This window comes from Ranitomeya imitator, chromosome 5 (assembly GCF_032444005.1).
Source record: "Ranitomeya imitator isolate aRanImi1 chromosome 5, aRanImi1.pri, whole genome shotgun sequence".
In the NCBI taxonomy this organism is placed as follows: domain Eukaryota; kingdom Metazoa; phylum Chordata; class Amphibia; order Anura; family Dendrobatidae; genus Ranitomeya; species Ranitomeya imitator.
The window spans coordinates 706703669-706722894 of NC_091286.1; the positions used below are offsets into that span (position 1 = coordinate 706703669).

Genomic DNA, 19226 nt, shown 5'->3' on the forward strand with positions numbered 1-19226 from the left:
ATATTCCTATGAAGGTTTCCTCTCCTAAGTTTAAACCTCGTTTCATTGGTCCGTATAGGATTTCTGAGGTTCTTAATCCTGTGTCTTTTCGTTTGACCCTTCCTGATTCTTTTTCCATCCATAACGTATTCCATAGGTCATTGTTGCGGAGATACGTGGCACCTATGGTTCCATCTGTTGATCCTCCTGCCCCGGTTTTGGTGGAGGGGGAGTTGGAGTATATTGTGGAGAAGATTTTGGATTCTCGTGTTTCAAGACGGAAACTCCAGTATCTGGTTAAGTGGAAGGGTTATGCTCAGGAAGATAATTCCTGGGTCTTTGCCTCTGATGTCCATGCTCCCGATCTTGTTCGTGCCTTTCATATGGCTCATCCTGGTCGTCCTGGGGGCTCCGGTGAGGGTTCAGTGACCCCTCCTCAAGGGGGGGATACTGTTGTGAATTCTGTGGCAGAGCTCCCTCCTGTGGTCACAAGTGGTACTTCGGCTGATTCTCTCTATGAGCTTCCGTTGGTGGAGGAGAGTGGTACTGCGGCTTCTGAGTTTCCTTCCTCAGGTGATGTGGTGAAGTCGTTAGGTGCTTCTCTATTTAACTCCACCTAGTGCTTTGATCCTGGCCTCCAGTCAATGTTCTAGTATTGGACTTGCTTCCTCCTGGATCGTTCCTGTGGCCTGCTGCTCTGCATAGCTAAGTTTCGCTTGTGTTATTTTTGTTTGCTGTTTTTTCTGTCCAGCTTGCTTATTTGGTTTTTCTTGCTTGCTGGAAGCTCTGGGACGCAGAGGGTGTACCTCCGTGCCGTTAGTCGGTACGGAGGGTCTTTTTGCCCCCTTTGCGTGGTTGTTTGTAGGGTTTTGTGTTGACCGCAAAGTTACCTTTCCTATCCTCGCTCTGTTCAGAAAGTCGGGCCTCACTTTGCTAAATCTATTTCATTTCTACGTTTGTCTTTTCATCTTAACTCACAGTCATTATATGTGGGGGGCTGCCTTTTCCTCTGGGGTATTTCTCTGAGGCAAGGTAGGCTTGTTTTCTATCTTCAGGCTAGCTAGTTTCTCAGGCTGTGCCGAGTTGCATAGGGAGCGTTAGGAGCAATCCACGGCTGCCTCTAGTGTGGTTGGAGAGGATTAGGGATTGCGGTCAGCAGAGTTCCCAGGTCTCAGAGCTCGTTCTATGTTTTTGGGTTATTGTCAGGTCACTGTATGTGCTCTGACTTCTATGTCCATTGTGGTACTGAATTACCTAATCATAACAATTCTCCAAGACATGTATGGACTTCTGGCCTGGTAATGGTGTCAATGGTCTCTGTTTCCCTGGTGCCACCACCTCATCCATCATCGCCTGAAGGTTTGTTTTTCTTGGAAGCACAGAAGTGGGATAGGAATGATGATGATGGCGTCATCAGCACTGAACATGTTCGTGGCGTACGTGAAGCACCTCAACATGGCACACACATCCTGCATAGAGGTGCACTCGTTGTTGGTAAAGTGCTGCTAGAACAGTCTCTCCACTATGTGCAAAGTGGAGTTCTTTGTGGGTACATCACATATGAAGCAGTGAGCGGAAAGGCAGAAGTGAAGCTGCAGTGCAGACGGTCGAGGAGCAGGTGGAGGGCGAGAATGCCAAAAGCGCACACACACACTGCCTGCACTTTCAGCAACAAATCTGACATATGTGTGTAATTTTCAACATACAGTACCTCTGCACTGCCAAATTCAGCACATGTGCCAGGCAAGGGATGTGCGTGAAACCAGCAAAACTAGGAGCTGTTATGAGATTTCACCCATTATCGCACACCAGGCCGGGTTTGAAGTTTAGTGGTACCAACCACCCACACATCTGTCTATTGTTTCATCTGTATCCACATCTCCTGTGCAGAGTGGGATTTGCCCCCCAAACAGATGAGTTTCAGAACATCCTGCTGTAGTTTACCCCTGGCTGTGCTGAAGTTGGTGGTGCAGGTGCGGATGAGGAGGCATTGGAGGAAGCAGAGGAGGAGGCAACATGGACAGAGAAACATCCAAAAAACATCCAGCAAACCATGTCGTAGGACATGCACCAAAATGCTTTCTACCTCAGGCCCAGCCACCACTACATTTACGCAGTGAGCAGTCAGAGAGATATAACGTCCCCGCCCGTGGTTACTGGTTCATGTATCAGTGGTTATGTGGACCTTTATAGGGATGGTGTTGCACAGTGCCCAACTGATTTTGTCTTGCAGGGCAGAAGTGGCCCGCCTGGAAAAGTAGTGGCAACTGGGAACATGTACTGTTGATCCCATGATCCCAACGTATTGTTAGCCTTTTAAATATCACTTGTGAGGCCACATTTAGAATATGGGATCCAGTGTTTGGGGGATCTAGAGCTGAAAGATTCAATTGGATGGTGTGGAGATGCTCGGTGGTGGTGCTGTCACATCCTCTTTATGGAGAGCTAGGCATCCCTACTGCTCGGAAGGGTAGGAATAGGCTGAGACCGCAACAAAAAGAGGGAGCAGGAGGAGCCTCAGATCTTTCCTGGTTTTTCAGGTGTATACTTCACTACAGTTCATGCTTTGTATTTGGATGCCTCATCATGCAGGTGGTGCTCAGGTTAAGAACATGTATGCCTTGCTTAAGTCTCTGATAGTATAGGGTGCAAACCACCCATATCTTGTTAGGGAGCTCCTTCGAGCTGGATTTGATGTACTCAGTTCATCGGTGTGGAGGCCAATAGCGGCTGATGTATATGCTAGGGGCCGCCCATTGTGCTGTTACACCCTGTTTCCTCTTTTACACCTTGCTCTCTCTTTTTCTGTGCAGCTGCAGCCATGGAAGCAGATTTAGGCCATGTAGATGGCTCACAGTAGTGTGAGAAACATGATGCTTTGGGAAGTGTGTGTAAAATGGCTCCTAGGACACTTTGAAGAAACTGCCACAACATTGGATCCACCACAAATCAACATAATGCTGAGTGCACCTGAAATGGAGAGGTGTCTGACCACTGTACATTATGTCCCCCAGACCATATTGGAGAAGGACTGGTGTGAGTTCCCTGTTGAAAGACTCTTCATGGTGTTTCCCATTCTTCACCTATCATTGTGTCCAAGACAAAATTGGGACACATCTCTGAAGAGGACAAACCTCCAATCCTGCCTCCATTGCTCTGCACCAAAATGGCCTTTGAATGCGGTGACATGAGGTCAGTGGAGGAACAGTGGCAAGATGTTTGGTTAGTAGCCCAATCTCATGTTCATATTCCACCGCTTGATGGTCTGTGTAGACGTGGGCATTATATGTGGCATCTAATTTCAGTTTCAGCACAGAATGGATCACAACGCCCCATTCTTCCAACATCCGTCTGTGAGTTTTGCGTCTGCACACCTCTTCCTGTATTTTCAAATTGTCGTCGTTCTCCCAATCACAGGGACACCCAACGCTGACTGTTGTGAATTCTGTTGTCAAGCTCCCTCCTGTGGTCATGAATGGTACTTCGGCTGGTTCTGTCCATGGGCTTCCTCTGGTGGTTGTGAGTGGGGCTGCGGCTTCTGAGTTTCCTTCCACAGGTGACGAGGTTAATTCGTTAGCTGGCTGCTCTATTTAACTCCACTTAGATCATTGCTCCATGCCACCTGTCAATGTTCCAGTATTGGTCCAGTTCGCTCCTGGATCGTTCTTGTGACCTGTCTTCCCAGCAGAAGCTAAGTTCCTGCTTGTTTTTCTCTTGTTTGCTATTTTTCTGTCCAGCTTGCTATTTTGATTTTTGTCTTGCTTGCTGGAAGCTCTGGGATGCAGAGGGGCGCCTCCGCACCGTGAGTCGGTGCGGAGGGTCTTTTTGCGCCCTCTGCGTGGTTTATTTGTAGTTTTTGTGCTGACCGCAAAGTTACCTTTCCTATCCTCTGTCTGTTCAGTAAGTAGGGCCTCTCTTTGCTAAATCTATTTCATCTCTGTGTTTGTATTTTCATCTTTACTCACAGTCATTATATGTGGGGGGCTGCCTTTTCCTTTGGGGAATTTCTCTGAGGCAAGGTAGGCTTTATTTTTCTATCTTTAGGGCTAGCTAGTTCCTTAGGCTGTGACGAGTTGCATAGGGAGCGTTAGGAGCAATCCCCGGCTATTTCTAGTGTGTGTGATAGGATTAGGGATTGGGGTCAGCAGAGTTCCCACGTCCCAGAGCTTGTCCTGTATTATTAGTAACTATCAGGTCATTCCGTGTGCTCTTAACCACCAGGTCCATTATTGTCCTAACCACCAGGTCATAACAGTACAGGTGGCCCAAAGTATTAATCCATCTCAATATAGGGATAAGAGAAGTTCTGAGACCATTTTTTTTTCTTTGCAGTGTGTTTTGTCTCTCTTTTCCCCTTTACCTCTGGGTGGTTCAGGATACAGGTGTAGATATGGACATTCAAGGTCTGTCCTCTTGTATGGATAATCTCACTGCAAGGGTACAAATCATTCAAGATTTTGTGGTTCGGAATCCAATGTTAGAGCCTAGGATTCCTATTCCTGATTTGTTTTTTGGGGATAGATCTAAGTTCCTGAATTTCAAAAATAATTGTAAATTGTTTCTGGCTTTGAAGCCTCACTCCTCAGGTGACCCTGTACAACAAGTAAAAATCATTATTTCTTTGTTACGTGGCGACCCTCAAGACTGGGCATTTTCCCTTGCGCCAGGAGATCCTGCATTGCGTGATGTTGATGCGTTTTTTCTGGCGCTTGGATTGCTTTATGATGAACCAAATTCAGTGGATCAGGCAGAGAAAATCTTGCTGGCTCTGTGTCAGGGTCAGGATGAGGTAGAGATATATTGTCAGAAGTTTAGGAAGTGGTCTGTACTCACTCAGTGGAATGAGTGCGCCCTGGCAGCAATTTTCAGAAAGGGTCTCTCTGAAGCCCTTAAGGATGTCATGGTGGGATTTCCCATGCCTGCTGGTCTGAATGAGTCTATGTCTTTGGCCATTCAGATCGATCGACGCTTGCGTGAGCGTAAAGCTGTGCACCATTTGGCGGTATTATCTGAGCATAGACCTGAGCCTATGCAATGTGATAGGACTTTGACCAGAGCTGAACGGCAAGAACACAGACGTCGGAATGGGCTGTGTTTTTACTGTGGTGATTCCACTCATGCTATCTCCGATTGTCCTAAGCGCACTAAGCAGTTCGCTAGGTCTGCCACCATTGGTACGGCACAGTAGAAATTTCTTTTGTCCGTTACTCTGATTTGCTCTTTGTCATCCTATTCTGTTATGGCATTTGTGGATTCAGGCGCTGCCCTGAATTTGATGGACTTGGAGTATGCTAGGCGCTGTGGTTTTTTCTTGGACCCCTTGCAGTATCCTATTCCATTGAGAGGAATTGATGCTACGCCTTTGGCCAAGAATAAGCCTCAGTACTGGACCCAATTGACCATGTGCATGGCTCCTGCACATCAGGAGGATATTCGCTTTTTGGTGTTGCATAATCTGCATGATGTGGTCGTTTTGGGGTTGCCATGGCTACAGGTCCATAATCCAGTATTGGATTGGAAATCTATGTCTGTGTCCAGCTGGGGTTGTCAGGGCGTACATGGTGATGTTCCATTTTTAGTAGAAAGTATAATATCTGATAATCCAAAATTAGTATTAAACCAAGAAAAACAAAGAAAACTAATCTATCCAATAAACTTTATTAAACAAAATAAGGATAAAAGACTGACACAACACCCAGACCCCTCTAAATGGGGGTGGGTCAATTAAAAAACCTGGCCCAAAAAGATTGTAAAGGGCAAAGGGTGGGAGGGACAACGGGGCCGATAGCAAAAACCCTACACGTCCCTACAAATATTCCCTGCCTGTCTGCGGAGGTTGGCACCCTCTTGGACGCAATATGGCGCCCCCGCTCACCGTCGACTCACCCTTAAGGCCCTATAAGTCCCTCTACATGTATAAAGATACTATACCACAAACAACACCCAATACATGGCCTAACCAAACTCGGGACCAAAAAAGAGAAAAAACACCAGGTAGTGATTCACCAGTAAAGACAAACGGTCTGACCGTACCAATCCCTAATGCTAAAGTATAACGCCTGAAACTAAGGCTAATACACCCTAAGGAGTCCCTAACCGAGTCTCCCTACCTGTCAGCGGAGGTTGGCACCCTCTTGAACGCAAATGGCGCCCCCGCTCCTCGGCGGCTGCCCCTATTAACCCTGGCTGAATCCCTAAAAGAAGATATATCGGGATACTAAATACGGGTGGTGCCTTAGGGGCTATACTAGTGACCCAGATAAATAGGTCCCTATAGCTCGGTCAGACCCTAAAGATAAAGCAAATAGCAACAATACTTAAACCAATGCTTGCACGGCAATAGGAAAGATGTATATAACAGCTTAACGAATACAACTATAGATCACATCAGAGATACATGTTGTGCCTGGTTGCAGGACCTGCAACCAGGCACAACATGTATCTCTGATGTGATCTATTCACACAGTATCTCTTTTTCCCATATGCCTCCTGAGGAACCACATCATGGGGGGGAAACGCGTAGAGGCGAGACCTGAACACAGATAAGTGTTTCAGGCCTTTTAAGTTTATATGTTTTTCACCAGTTGTGTGTATTTTTTTTTTTTTTTTTCCCCGCAACCATTGTATTTGCATATGAGTACTTTACCAACTGTGATCATAATATAGTTGTATTCGTTAAGCTGTTATATACATCTTTCCTATTGCCGTGCAAGCATTGGTTTAAGTATTGTTGCTATTTGCTTTATCTTTAGGGTCTGACCGAGCTATAGGGACCTATTTATCTGGGTCACTAGTATAGCCCCTAAGGCACCACCCGTATCTAGTATCCCGATATATCTTCTTTTAGGGATTCAGCCAGGGTTAATAGGGGCAGCCGCCGAGGAGCGGGGGCGCCATTTGCGTTCAAGAGGGTGCCAACCTCCGCTGACAGGTAGGGAGACTCGGTTAGGGACTCCTTAGGGTGTATTAGCCTTAGTTTCAGGCGTTATACTTTAGCATTAGGGATTGGTACGGTCAGACCGTTTGTCTTTACTGGTGAATCACTACCTGGTGTTTTTTCTCTTTTTTGGTCCCGAGTTTGGTTAGGCCATGTATTGGGTGTTGTTTGTGGTATAGTATCTTTATACATGTAGAGGGACTTATAGGGCCTTAAGGATGAGTCGACGGTGAGCGGGGGCGCCATATTGCGTCCAAGAGGGTGCCAACCTCCGCAGACAGGCAGGGAATATTTGTAGGGACGTGTAGGGTTTTTGCTATCGGCCCCGTTGTCCCTCCCACCCTTTGCCCTTTACAATCTTTTTGGGCCAGGTTTTTTAATTGACCCACCCCCATTTAGAGGGGTCTGGGTGTTGTGTCAGTCTTTTATCCTTATTTTGTTTAATAAAGTTTATTGGATAGATTAGTTTTCTTTGTTTTTCTTGATGTTCCATTTTTGTCTATTTCGTCATCCACCCCTTCTGAAGTCCCGGAGTTTTTGTCGGATTACCGGGATATATTTGATGAGCCCAAATCCAGTGCCCTACCTCCTCATAGGGATTGCGATTGTGCTATTAATTTGATTCCTGGTAGTAAGTTTCCTAAGGGCCGACTGTTCAATTTATCTGTGCCAGAACACGCCACTATGCGGAGTTATATAAAGGAATCCTTGGAGAAAAGTCATATTCGCCCGTCGTCATCACCGTTAGGAGCAGGGTTCTTTTTTGTGGCCAAGAAGGATGGTTCTTTGAGACCTTGTATTGATTACCGCCTTCTTAATAAAATTACAGTCAGGTTTCAGTATCCTTTGCCGCTGCTGTCTGATTTGTTTGCTCGTATTAAAGGGGCTAGTTGGTTCACCAAGATAGATCTTCGAGGGGCGTATAATCTTGTGCGTATTATACAGGGCGATGAATGGAAAACAGCATTTAATACGCCCGAGGGCCATTTTGAGTACCTGGTTATGCCATTCGGGCTTTCCAATGCTCCATCAGTATTTCAGTCTTTTATGCATGACATCTTCCGAGAGTACCTGGATAAATTCCTGATTGTAAATTTGGATGATATTTTGGTCTTCTCAGATGATTGGGAGTCTCACGTGAAGCAGGTCAGAATGGTGTTCCAGGTCCTTCGTGCAAATTCTTTGTTTGTGAAGGGGTCAAAGTGTCTCTTTGGAGTTCAGAAGGTTTAATTTTTGGGTTTCATTTTTTCCCCTTCTACTATCGAGATGGACCCTGTTAAAGTCCAGGCCATTTATGATTGGACTCAGCCGACATCTGTGAAGAGTCTGCAAAAGTTCCTGGGCTTTGCTAATTTTTATCGTCGCTTCATCGCTAATTTTTCTACTGTTGCTAAACCGTTAACTGATTTGACCAAGAAGGGTGCTGATGTGGTCAATTGGTCTTCTGCGGCTGTGGAAGCTTTTCAGGAGTTGAAGCGTCGTTTTTCTTCTGCCCCTGTGTTGTGCCAGCCAGATGTTTCGCTCCCGTTTCAGGTCGAGGTTGATGCTTCTGAGATTGGAGCAGGGGCTGTTTTGTCGCAAAGAAGTTCTGATGGCTCGGTGATGAAACCATGTGCCTTCTTTTCTAGAAAGTTTTCGCCTGCTGAGCGCAATTATGATGTTGGCAATCGAGAGTTGTTGGCCATGAAGTGGGCATTCGAAGAGTGGCGTCATTGGCTTGAAGGAGCCAAGCATCGCGTGGTGGTCTTGACGGATCACAAGAATTTGACTTATCTCGAGTCTGCCAAACGGTTGAATCCTAGACAGGCTCGTTGGTCACTATTTTTCTCCCGTTTTGATTTTGTGGTTTTGTACCTTCCGGGCTCTAAGAATGTGAAGGCTGATGCCCTGTCAAGGAGTTTTGTGCCCGACTCTCCGGGTGTTCCTGAGCCGGCGGGTATTCTCAGAGAGGGGGTAATTTTGTCTGCAATCTTCCCTGATTTGCGGCGGGTGCTGCAAAAATTTCAGGCTGATAGACCTAACCGTTGCCCAGAGGAGAAACTGTTTGTCCCTGATAAATGGACTAGTAGAGTTATCTCTGAGGTTCATTGTTCGGTGTTGGCTGGTCATCCTGGAATATTTGGTACCAGAGATTTGGTGGCTAGATCCTTTTGGTGGCCATCTTTGTCACGGGATGTGCGTTCTTTTGTGCAGTCCTGTGGGACTTGTGCTCGGGCTAAGCGCTGCTGTTCTCGTGCCAGTGGGTTGCTTTTGCCCTTGTCGGTCCCGAAGAGGCCCTGGACGCATATTTCTATGGATTTTATTTCGGATCTCCCTGTCTCTCAAAAGATGTCGGTCATTTGGGTGGTTTGTGATCGCTTCTCTAAGATGGTCCATTTGGTACCCTTGTCTAAATTGCCTTCCTCCTCTGATTTGGTGCCATTGTTTTTCCAGCATGTGGTTCGTTTACATGGCATTCCGGAGAACATCGTTTCGGACAGAGGTTCCCAGTTTGTTTCGAAGTTTTGGCGAGCCTTTTGTGCTAGGATGGGCATTGATTTGTCTTTTTCCTCGGCTTTCCATCCTCAGACAAATGGCCAAACCGAACTAACTAATCAGACTTTGGAAACATATCTGAGATGCTTTGTTTCTGCGGATCAGAATGATTGGGTATCCTTTTTGCCTTTGGCTGAGTTCGCCCTTAATAATCGGGCCAGCTCGGCTACTTTGGTTTCGCCGTTTTTCTGCAATTCTGGTTTCCATCCTCGTTTCTCTTCAGGGCAGGTTGAGTCTTCGGACTGTCCTGGTGTAGATACTGTGGTGGATAGGTTGCAGCAGATTTGGACTCATGTGGTGGACAATTTGACATTGTCCCAGGAGAAGGCTCAACGTTTCGCTAACCGCCGGCGCTGTGTGGGTCCCCGACTTCGTGTTGGGGATTTGGTTTGGTTGTCGTCTCATTATGTTCCTATGAAGGTTTCCTCTCCTAAGTTTAAGCCTCGTTTCATTGGTCCGTATAAGATTTCTGAGGTTCTCAATCCTGTGTCATTTCGTTTGACCCTTCCAGCTTCTTTTGCCATCCATAATGTATTCCATAGGTCGTTGTTGCGGAGATACGTGGCGCCTGTGGTTCCATCCGTTGATCATCCTGCCCCGGTGTTGGTTGAGGGGGAGTTGGAGTATGTGGTGGAGAAGATTTTGGATTCTCGTATTTCGAGACGGAAACTCCAGTACCTGGTCAAGTGGAAGGGTTATGGTCAGGAAGATAATTCCTGGGTCTTTGCCTCTGATGTTCATGCTGCCGATCTGGTTCGTGCCTTTCATTTGGCTCGTCCTGGTCGGCCTGGGGGCTCTGGTGAGGGTTCGGTGACCCCTCCTCAAGGGGGGGTACTGTTGTGAATTCTGTTGTCAAGCTCCCTCCTGTGGTCATGAATGGTACTTCGGCTGGTTCTGTCCATGGGCTTCCTCTGGTGGTTGTGAGTGGGGCTGCGGCTTCTGAGTTTCCTTCCACAGGTGACGAGGTTAATTCGTTAGCTGGCTGCTCTATTTAACTCCACTTAGATCATTGCTCCATGCCACCTGTCAATGTTCCAGTATTGGTCCAGTTCGCTCCTGGATCGTTCTTGTGACCTGTCTTCCCAGCAGAAGCTAAGTTCCTGCTTGTTTTTCTCTTGTTTGCTATTTTTCTGTCCAGCTTGCTATTTTGATTTTTGTCTTCCTTGCTGGAAGCACTGGGATGCAGACAGGCGCCTCCGCACCGTGAGTCGGTGCGGAGGGTCTTTTTGCGCCCTCTGTGTTTTTTTTGTAGTTTTTGTGCTGACCGCAAAGTTACCTTTCCTATCCTCTGTCTGTTCAGTAAGTCGGGCCTCTCTTTGCTAAATCTATTTCATCTCTGTGTTTGTAATTTTCATCTTAACTCACAGTCATTATATGTGGGGGGCAGCCTTTTCCTTTGGGGAATTTCTCTGAGGCAAGGTAGGCTTTATTTTTCTATCTTTAGGGCTAGCTAGTTCCTTAGGCTGTGACGAGTTGCATAGGGAGCATTAGGAGAAATCCACGCCTATTCCTAGTGTGTGTGATAGGATTAGGAATTGCGGTCAGCAGAGTTCCCACGTCTCAGAGCTTGTCCTGTATTATTAGTAACTATCAGGTCATTCCGTGTGCTCTTAACCACCAGGTCCATTATTGTCCTAACCACCAGGTCATAACAGCTGACCACCGCTGACATCTCAAACTATGGGCATTGCGATCTGCCAGAGTGACAACCACCATCTCTCAACTCAAGGACTTTATGCTTTTCAGTACGCGACAAGTGGAGATAATCATAATATCTCATAATATCGATTATGTTACTTACAGGGTTGAGGCACTGCATCTGACAGTCCTTTTTACAGCACTTCAACATGTCAGAGCAATCGTCGTCCTGGGTGCACGCGGTGTCATCCACTGAGTCACAATCTGTATTTGAATACTCAGGTTCACAAGCTCCAGCTTTAACTGCAAAAAATCAATGAGGAGGTAGAAAGTGATAATCAGGTTTATCATCATGCCGTGCCGCCATCATCCATGCCAATCATCCACCTCACTCATCCAGCTATTAGAGTGGACACAAAGTTCTCACACCTTCATCACATGTTCTTCATAGTCTACAGGAAGACTTAGGGCCCAACTCAATAAGGTGTAAGAGGCCCATAATTCATTACAAGTGTGGTGTGCCTCTGCCGGAGATGTACGGGGACTGGAGCACACTACTTGTGAAACTTGGACCCCCGGCTGGCCCGCACAGACCCCGGCAGGCCCATACAGACCCCCGGCTGGCCCACACAGATCCCCCAGGGTCACGCACAGACCCCGCCCACGCACACAGACACGTAGTCTCCGCCCACGCACCACCCACACTCCATTATAGTGTATCATTGCATTATGGGAACTTTTGATTCCAGTATTCGATATCTTAAAAGTATCGGAACTCAGTATCATAAATCCTATACAGCGAATATTGGCCGATACCCGATATTTGCAGTATCAGAATGCTCAACACTAGTGAGCAGCTGAAATTTTTGAATCTGTAAGTAGCAGATGTCCACAAATCTGTAAGCGGCAGAACTTCACGGAGCTTATGCAGATCTGTGAGCAGCAGAACTCCATACATCTATGAGCAACAGAACTCAACTGATCTGTGAGCAGCAGAAGTCCACGGATCTGTAAGCGTTGTGAAGGTACAGACCAAAACATCCAACACCGCGGAGACACCATCACGTGTTTCTCAACGCAGTGATCCAGAACACTGCCCCCATCCCTTATGGGAAATATGCAAATGCATGTAAAATAAGCTGTTTTGGGGCCAGTTTCCTACTCCACACTGATGAGGGGCAAAAACCCCGAAACAGCTGTCTGTGGATGGATACCATGCTTGGCATAGGTGGTTTTTCTTTATTGGATGTTTTCCTTTATTGGATGCTGCCCTCCCCGTGGTTGTTCCTTCCCTGGGAAAGGCCTGGCTATTCATTGCTTGCGTTGAGAAACACGTGATGGTGTCTCCACAGCTTACTTTACATGCATTTGCATATTTCCCATAAGGGATGGGGGCAGTGTTCTGGATCACTGCGTTGAGAAACACGTGATGGTGTCTCCGCGGTGTTGGATGTTTTGGTCTCCCCGAGGTCATTCATCTATACCTTCACAGCCTTTTACTAGGCACTGCTCCTAATAGCCAGTTTCCTACTCCACACTGATGAGGGGCAAAAACCCTGAAGCAGCTGTCTATGGATGGATACCATGCTTGGCATAGGTGGTTTTCCTTTATTGGATGTTTTCCTTTATTGGATGCTGCCCTTCCCGTGGTTGTTCCTTCCCGGGGAAAGGCCTGGCTATTCACTGCCTGCATTGAGAAACACGTGATGGTGTCTCCACAGCTTACTTTACATGCACGGATCTGTAAGCGTCAGACATTCATGGAGCTGTGGGCAGCAGAAGATCATGGATCTGTTAGCAGTAGAAGTCCACGGATCTGTAAGCGTCAGACATCCACGGAGCTGTGGGCAGCAGAAGATCATGGATCTGTTAGCAGTAGAAGTCCACAGATCTGTAAGCGTCAGACATCCACGGAGCTGTGGGCAGCAGAAGATCATGGATCTGTGAGCAGTAGAAGTCTGTTGTGAATTCTGTTGTCGGGCTCCCTCCTGTGGTCATGAATGGTACTTCGGCTGGTTCTGTCCATGGACTTCCTCTGGTGGGTGTTTCTGAGTTTCACAGGTGACGAGGTTAATTCGTTAGCTGCTGCTCTATTTAACTCCACTTAGATCTTTTCTCCATGCCACCTGTCAATGTTCCAGTATTGGTCTGTTCACTCCTGGATCGTTCTTGTGACCTGTCTTCCCATCAGAAGCTAAGTTCCAGCTTGTATTTCTTTGGTTTGCTATTTTTCTGTCCAGCTTGCTATTTAATTTGTTGTCTTGCTTGCTGGAAGCTCTGGGATGCAGAGGGGCGCCTCCGCACCGTGAGTCGGTGCGGAGGGTCTTTTTGCGCCCTCTGCGTGGTCTTTTTGTAGGTTTTTGTGCTGACCACAAAGTAACCTTTCCTATCCTCGGTCTGTTCAGTAAGTCGGGCATCTCTTTGCTAAATCTATTTCATCTCTGTGTTTGTATTTTCATCTTTACTCACAGTCATTATATGTGGGGGGCTGTCTTTTCCTTTGGGGAATTTCTCTGAGGCAAGGTAGGCTTTATTTTTCTATCTTCAGGGCTAGCTAGTTTCTTAGGCTGTGCCGAGTTGCATAGGGAGCGTTAGGCGCAATCCACGGCTATTTCTAGTGTGTTTGATAGGTTTAGGGATTGCGGTCAGCAGAGTTCCCACATCCCAGAGCTCGTCCTTATTATCAGTAACTATCAGGTCATTCCGTGTGCTCTTAACCATCAGGTCCATTATTGTCCTGACCACCAGGTCATAACAGAAGTCCACTGATCTGTAAGCGGCAGAACTTCACGGAGCTTATGCAGATCTGTGAGCAGCAGAAGTCCATAGATCTATGGGCAGCAGAAGATCATGGATCTGTGAGCAGCAGAAGTCCATGTGTAGTGACCTTGTCCAGGTTATGTCTGTCCCTTTAAATACCCCAGGACTGTGAGTAATCCTGTACACTACAGCTCACATCCTAGCTGCCCTTTCCTTACTGTTATTAGACAAGTACTTTCATTTAATTCTTGTATTTTTCCAGGTATTTTCCAATTTGTTGAGTTCCAGCACCGTCTGCTAGTGAAATGTACAATGTAAGGTTTTGACATGAGAACTGAGGTTTCCAGAGGAGGGCTATTCTAGCTTCCGCCCTGTCTAGACCAGTAGAGCTGCGAAAACCCCCAGTATGGAACAAGCAGTCTCCGGGAGCAGAGCACATGTTGAGGCTCCCTCTCTCCAAGACCCTCTGGTGGGCCTGACAAGCTGAGAAATGACCCCAGGACTCCCAGGTCGGTGAAATACTTTTGCTATGTAAAATCTTCTGCATAAAACTACAAAAGACGAGGAATCTCTCTATAACAACTTACGAGCATTGCATCTAAAAGAGCAAATTCTAAAACTCCAAAGCCTCAATTCCATGTCACAATATAATTCAGTACTGTAGTTTCTGTAGTTTAACCCCGTGAGCTGTGAAGCATTTACTCCGTGTCATGTTTTCCCGTTCCTGCAAAAGTAAATGCAACTGTTATCCCCGAGACCTGAGTCTGTGGTCATTATCATGGACACCGCATGGGGGTGGAGAGCAGTGAACGGAACGACCCCTATTGCAAGGGCTTTACACAAGGACCTGTGACCAGCAGAAGTCCATGAATCTGTGAGCAGCAGAACTCCATTGATCTGTGAGCACCAGGACTCCACGGATCTGTGAGCAATCTGTGAGCACCAGGACTCCACGGATCTGTGAGCAATCTGTGAGCAGCAGGACTCCACGGATCTGTGAGCACCAGGACTCCACGGATCTGTGAGCACCAGGACTCCACGGGTCTGTGAGCACCAGGACTCCACGGATCTGTGAGCACCAGGACTCCACGGATCTGTGAGCACCAGGACTCCACGGATCTTTGAGCACCTTATGTCTGCGGATCTGTGATGAGCAGAACTTCACAGATCTGTCAGCAGTGGAAGTCTGCAGATCTGTGAGCAGCAGAAGTCTATGAATCTGTGAGCAGTAAAAGTCTGCGCATCTGGGAGCAGCAGAATTCCATGGATCTGTGAGCAGCAGAAGTCTGCGGATCTGTGAGTAGCAGAGATCAATAAATCTGTGAGCAGCAGAACTCCACTGATCTGTGAGCAGCAGATATCCATGGATCTGTGAGCGGCAGAACTCCACGGATATGGGAGCAGAAGAAGACCACGGATCTGTAAGCGGCAGAACTCAAGGGGTCTGTGAGAAGCAAAAGTCCACGAACCTGTGAGCAGCAAGAAGTCTGCAGATCTGTGAACAGTTGAACACCATGGACATTTGAGCAGCAGAAGTTCACATATCTGTGAGCAGCAGAACTCAACGGATCTGTGAGCAGCAAAAGTCTGCGCATCTGGGAGCAGCATAATTCCATGGATCTGTAGGCAGCAGAGGTCTGGGACCTGTGAGCAGCAGAACTCCATGGATCTGTGAATAGCAGAACTCAATAAATCTGTGAGCAGCAGAAGTCCATGGATCTGTGAGCAGCAGAAGTCTGTGGATCTGTAAGCAGCAGAACTCAATGGGTCTGTGAGAATCAAAAGTCCATGGATCTGTGAGCAGCAACAAGTCTGCAGATCTGTGAGCAGTTAAACACCATGGACATTTGAGCAGCAGAAGTCCACTTATCTGTGAGCAGCAGAACTGAACGGATCTGTGAGCAGCAGAAGTCTATGAATCTGTGAGCAGCAGAATTCCATGGATTTGAGAGCAGCAGAACTCCACGGATCTGTAGGCAGCAGAAGTCTGCAAATCTGTGAGAAGCAGAGATCATTGGATCAGTGACCAGCAGAAGTCCACGGATCTGTGAGCAGCAGATATCCATAGATCTGTGAGCAGCAGAAGTCTGTGGATCTGTGAGCAGCAGAAATCCATGGATCTGTGAGTGGCAGATCTCCATGGATCTGTAGGAAGCAGAACTCCACAGTTATGTGAGCAGCAAGAAGTTCGTGGATCTGTGAGCAGCAGAAGTCTGTGGATCTGTGAGCGGCAGAAGTCCATTGATCTGTGAGCAGCCGAAGTCTGTGGATCTGTAAGCAGCAGACCTCAGCGGATCTGTGAGCAGCAGAACTCAACGGGTCTGTGGGAAGCAAGAGTCCACGGATCTGTGAACAGCAAGACGTCTGCGGATCTGTGAGAAGCAATAGTCCACGGATCTGTGAGCAGCAAGACGTCTGTGGATCTGTGAATAGTTGAAAACCATGGACATTTGAGCAGCAGAAGTCCACATATCTGTGAGCAGCAAAAGTCTGCGGATTTGTGAATAGCAGACCTCCACGGATCTGTGAGCAGCAGAAGTCTGCGGATCTCTAAGCAGCAGAACTCTACATATCTGTCAGCAGCAGAAGTCCACGGATCTGTGAGCAGCAGAAGTCCACGGATCTGTGAGCAGCAGATATCCACGGATCTGTTAGCGGCAGAACTCCATGGAGCTGTGGGCAGCCGAAATCTATGGATCTGTGAGCAGCAGGAGTCTGTGGTTCTGTAAGAAGCAGAGCTTCATGGATCTGTGAGCAGCAGATGTCCACAGATCTTTGTTCTGATCAATGGCTTCAGATGGTCGGCTTCTGCTCTTCTAGGCACATCATCAACATGACCTGTTACCACCATGCCCTTTGTCCATGCACTCCGTACTTGCCTTCCATTATTGCCCTTTGCCCTTTATGATGGATCATCTCCTTACATCTCGCAGATGTTCGGTGTTATTGCAGGTCGTAGTGCGACCACAATACGGCTCTCAGCTCTGTTTTTCTGTTTTCTCTCTAACTGCGACCTCCTGAGTCAGACTACGGCCATTGTGTAGCTTGTATCTCAGTGAAAGGCGCAGGATGCAGCGTGCGCGCCCTTCATCCAGTCCCTCAGCTGACCACCTCTGTGGTACCGTGTGGAGAGCCTCCCTCTATCACCTGCTGGACACCACTGTGCGGCTTCCCTGGTGTCCTCCATTCTACACACCAGACTAGAAGCTTCTCCACTATTTGTAGACACATACCGCACACACCACTCCCACAATAGACACACACCGCATGTCACGATTCACACCGTGACCGTCACCCCTACGTCACGGATCGGGGTGACTTTAGGCCAACAGACGGCTATCACATGTGCAGGGGGGCTTATCTTAGTTATCCCTCCACTCCACAATGTGATGAAAAACCACACACAAGGCTATTGACCTCTTAGTTTACAGCAGGGGCTTATTTTAGGCATCCCACTGCTCTTTAACCCCTTTACCCCCAAGGGTGGTTTGCACGTTAATGACCGGGCCAATTTTTACCATTCTGACCACTGTCCCTTTATGAGGTTATAACTCTGGAACGCTTCAACGGATCCCGGTGAATCTGACACTGTTTTCTCGTGACATATTGTACTTCATGACAATGGTAAAAATTCTTTGATAGTATCTGCGTTTATTTGTGAAAAAAACGGAAATTTGGCGAAAATTATGAAAATTTCGCAATTTTCCAACTTTGAATTTTTATGCAATTAAATCACAGAGATATGTTACACAAAATACTTAATAAGTAACATTTCCCACATGTCTACTTTACATCAGCACAATTTTGGAACCAAAATTTTTTTTTGTTAGGGACTTATAAGGGTGAAAAGTTGACCAGCAATTTCTCATTTTTACAACACCATTTTTTTTTAGGGACCACATCTCATTTGAAGTCATTTTGAGGGGTCTATATGATAGAAAATACCCAAGTGTGACACCATTCTAAAAACTGCACCCCTCAAGGTGCTCAAAACCATATTCAAGAAGTTTATTAACCCTTCTGGTGCTTCACAGGAATTTTTTAAATGTTTAAATAAAAATGAACATTTAACTTTTTTTCACAAAAAATTTAATTCAGCTCCAATTTGTTTTATTTTACCAAGGGTAACAGGAGAAAATGGACCCCAAACATTGTTGTACAATTTGTCCTGAGTACGCAAATACCCCACATGTGGAGGTAAACCACTGTTTGGGCGGATGGGAGAGCTCGGAAGGGAAAGAGCGCCATTTGACTTTTCAATGCAAAATTGACTGGAATTGAGATGGGACGCCATGTTTCGTTTGGAGAGCCCCTGATGTGCCTAAACATTGAAACCCCCCACAAGTGACACGATTTTGGAAAGTAGACCCCCTAAGGAACTTATCTAGAGGTGTGGTGAGCACTTTGACCCACCAAGTGCTTCACAGAAGTTTATAATGTAGAACCGTAAAAATAACAAATCATATTTTTTCACAAAAATTATCTTTTCGCCCCCAATTTTTTATTTTTACAAAGGTAAGAGAAGAAATTGGACCCCAAAAGCTGTTGTACAATTTGTCCTGAGTACGCTTATACCCCATATGTGGGGGTAAACCACTGTTTGGGCGGATGGGAGAGCTCGGAAGGGAAGGAGCGCCGTTTGACTTTTCAATGCAAAATTGACAGGAATTGAGATGGGATGCCATGTTTCGTTTGGAGAGCCCCTGATGTGCCTAAACATTGAAACCCCCCACAATTGACACCATTTTGGAAAGTAGACCCCCTTAGGAACTTATCTAGAGGTGTGGTGAGCACTTTGACCCACCCAGTGCTTCACAGAAGTTTATAATGCAGAACCGTAAAAATAAAAAATCATATTTTTTCACAAAAATTATCTTTTTGCCCCCAATTTTTTATTTTTCCAAGGGTAAGAGAAGAAATTGGACCCCAAAAGTTGTTGTACAATTTGTCCGGAGTACGCTGATACCCCATATGTGGGTGTAAACCACTGTTTGGGCGGATGGGAGAGCTCGGAAAGGAAGGAGCGCCGTTTGACTTTTCAATGCAAAATTGACAGGAATTGAGATGAGACGCCATGTTGCGTTTGCAGAGCCCCTAATGTACCTAAATAGTAGAAACCCCTCACAAGTGACACCATTTTGGAAAGTAGACCCCCTAAGGAACTTATCTAGATGTGTGGTGAGCGCTTTGACCCACCAAGGGCTTCACAGAAGTTTATAATGGAGAGCCGTAAAAATAAAACAAAAATTTTTTCCCACAAAAATTATTTTTTAGCCCCCAGTTTTGTATTTTCCTGAGGGTAACAGGAGAAATTGGACCCCAAAATTTGTTGTCCACTGTTTGGGTGCATGGGAGGGCTCGGAAGGGAAGGAGTGCC

General features: G+C 46.6%; 1 protein-coding gene across 1 annotated transcript in view; it reads right to left on the bottom strand.

Annotated features, from left to right (window-relative positions):
* Positions 1–19226, bottom strand: part of LOC138638882 (antileukoproteinase-like) — a 35476-nt gene that overhangs the window by 6370 nt on the left and 9880 nt on the right. The window contains exon 2 of the mRNA XM_069728588.1: positions 11253–11392. Coding sequence (XP_069584689.1) covers positions 11253–11392 — 140 coding nt within the window. The remainder of the gene's footprint in view (positions 1–11252; positions 11393–19226) is intronic.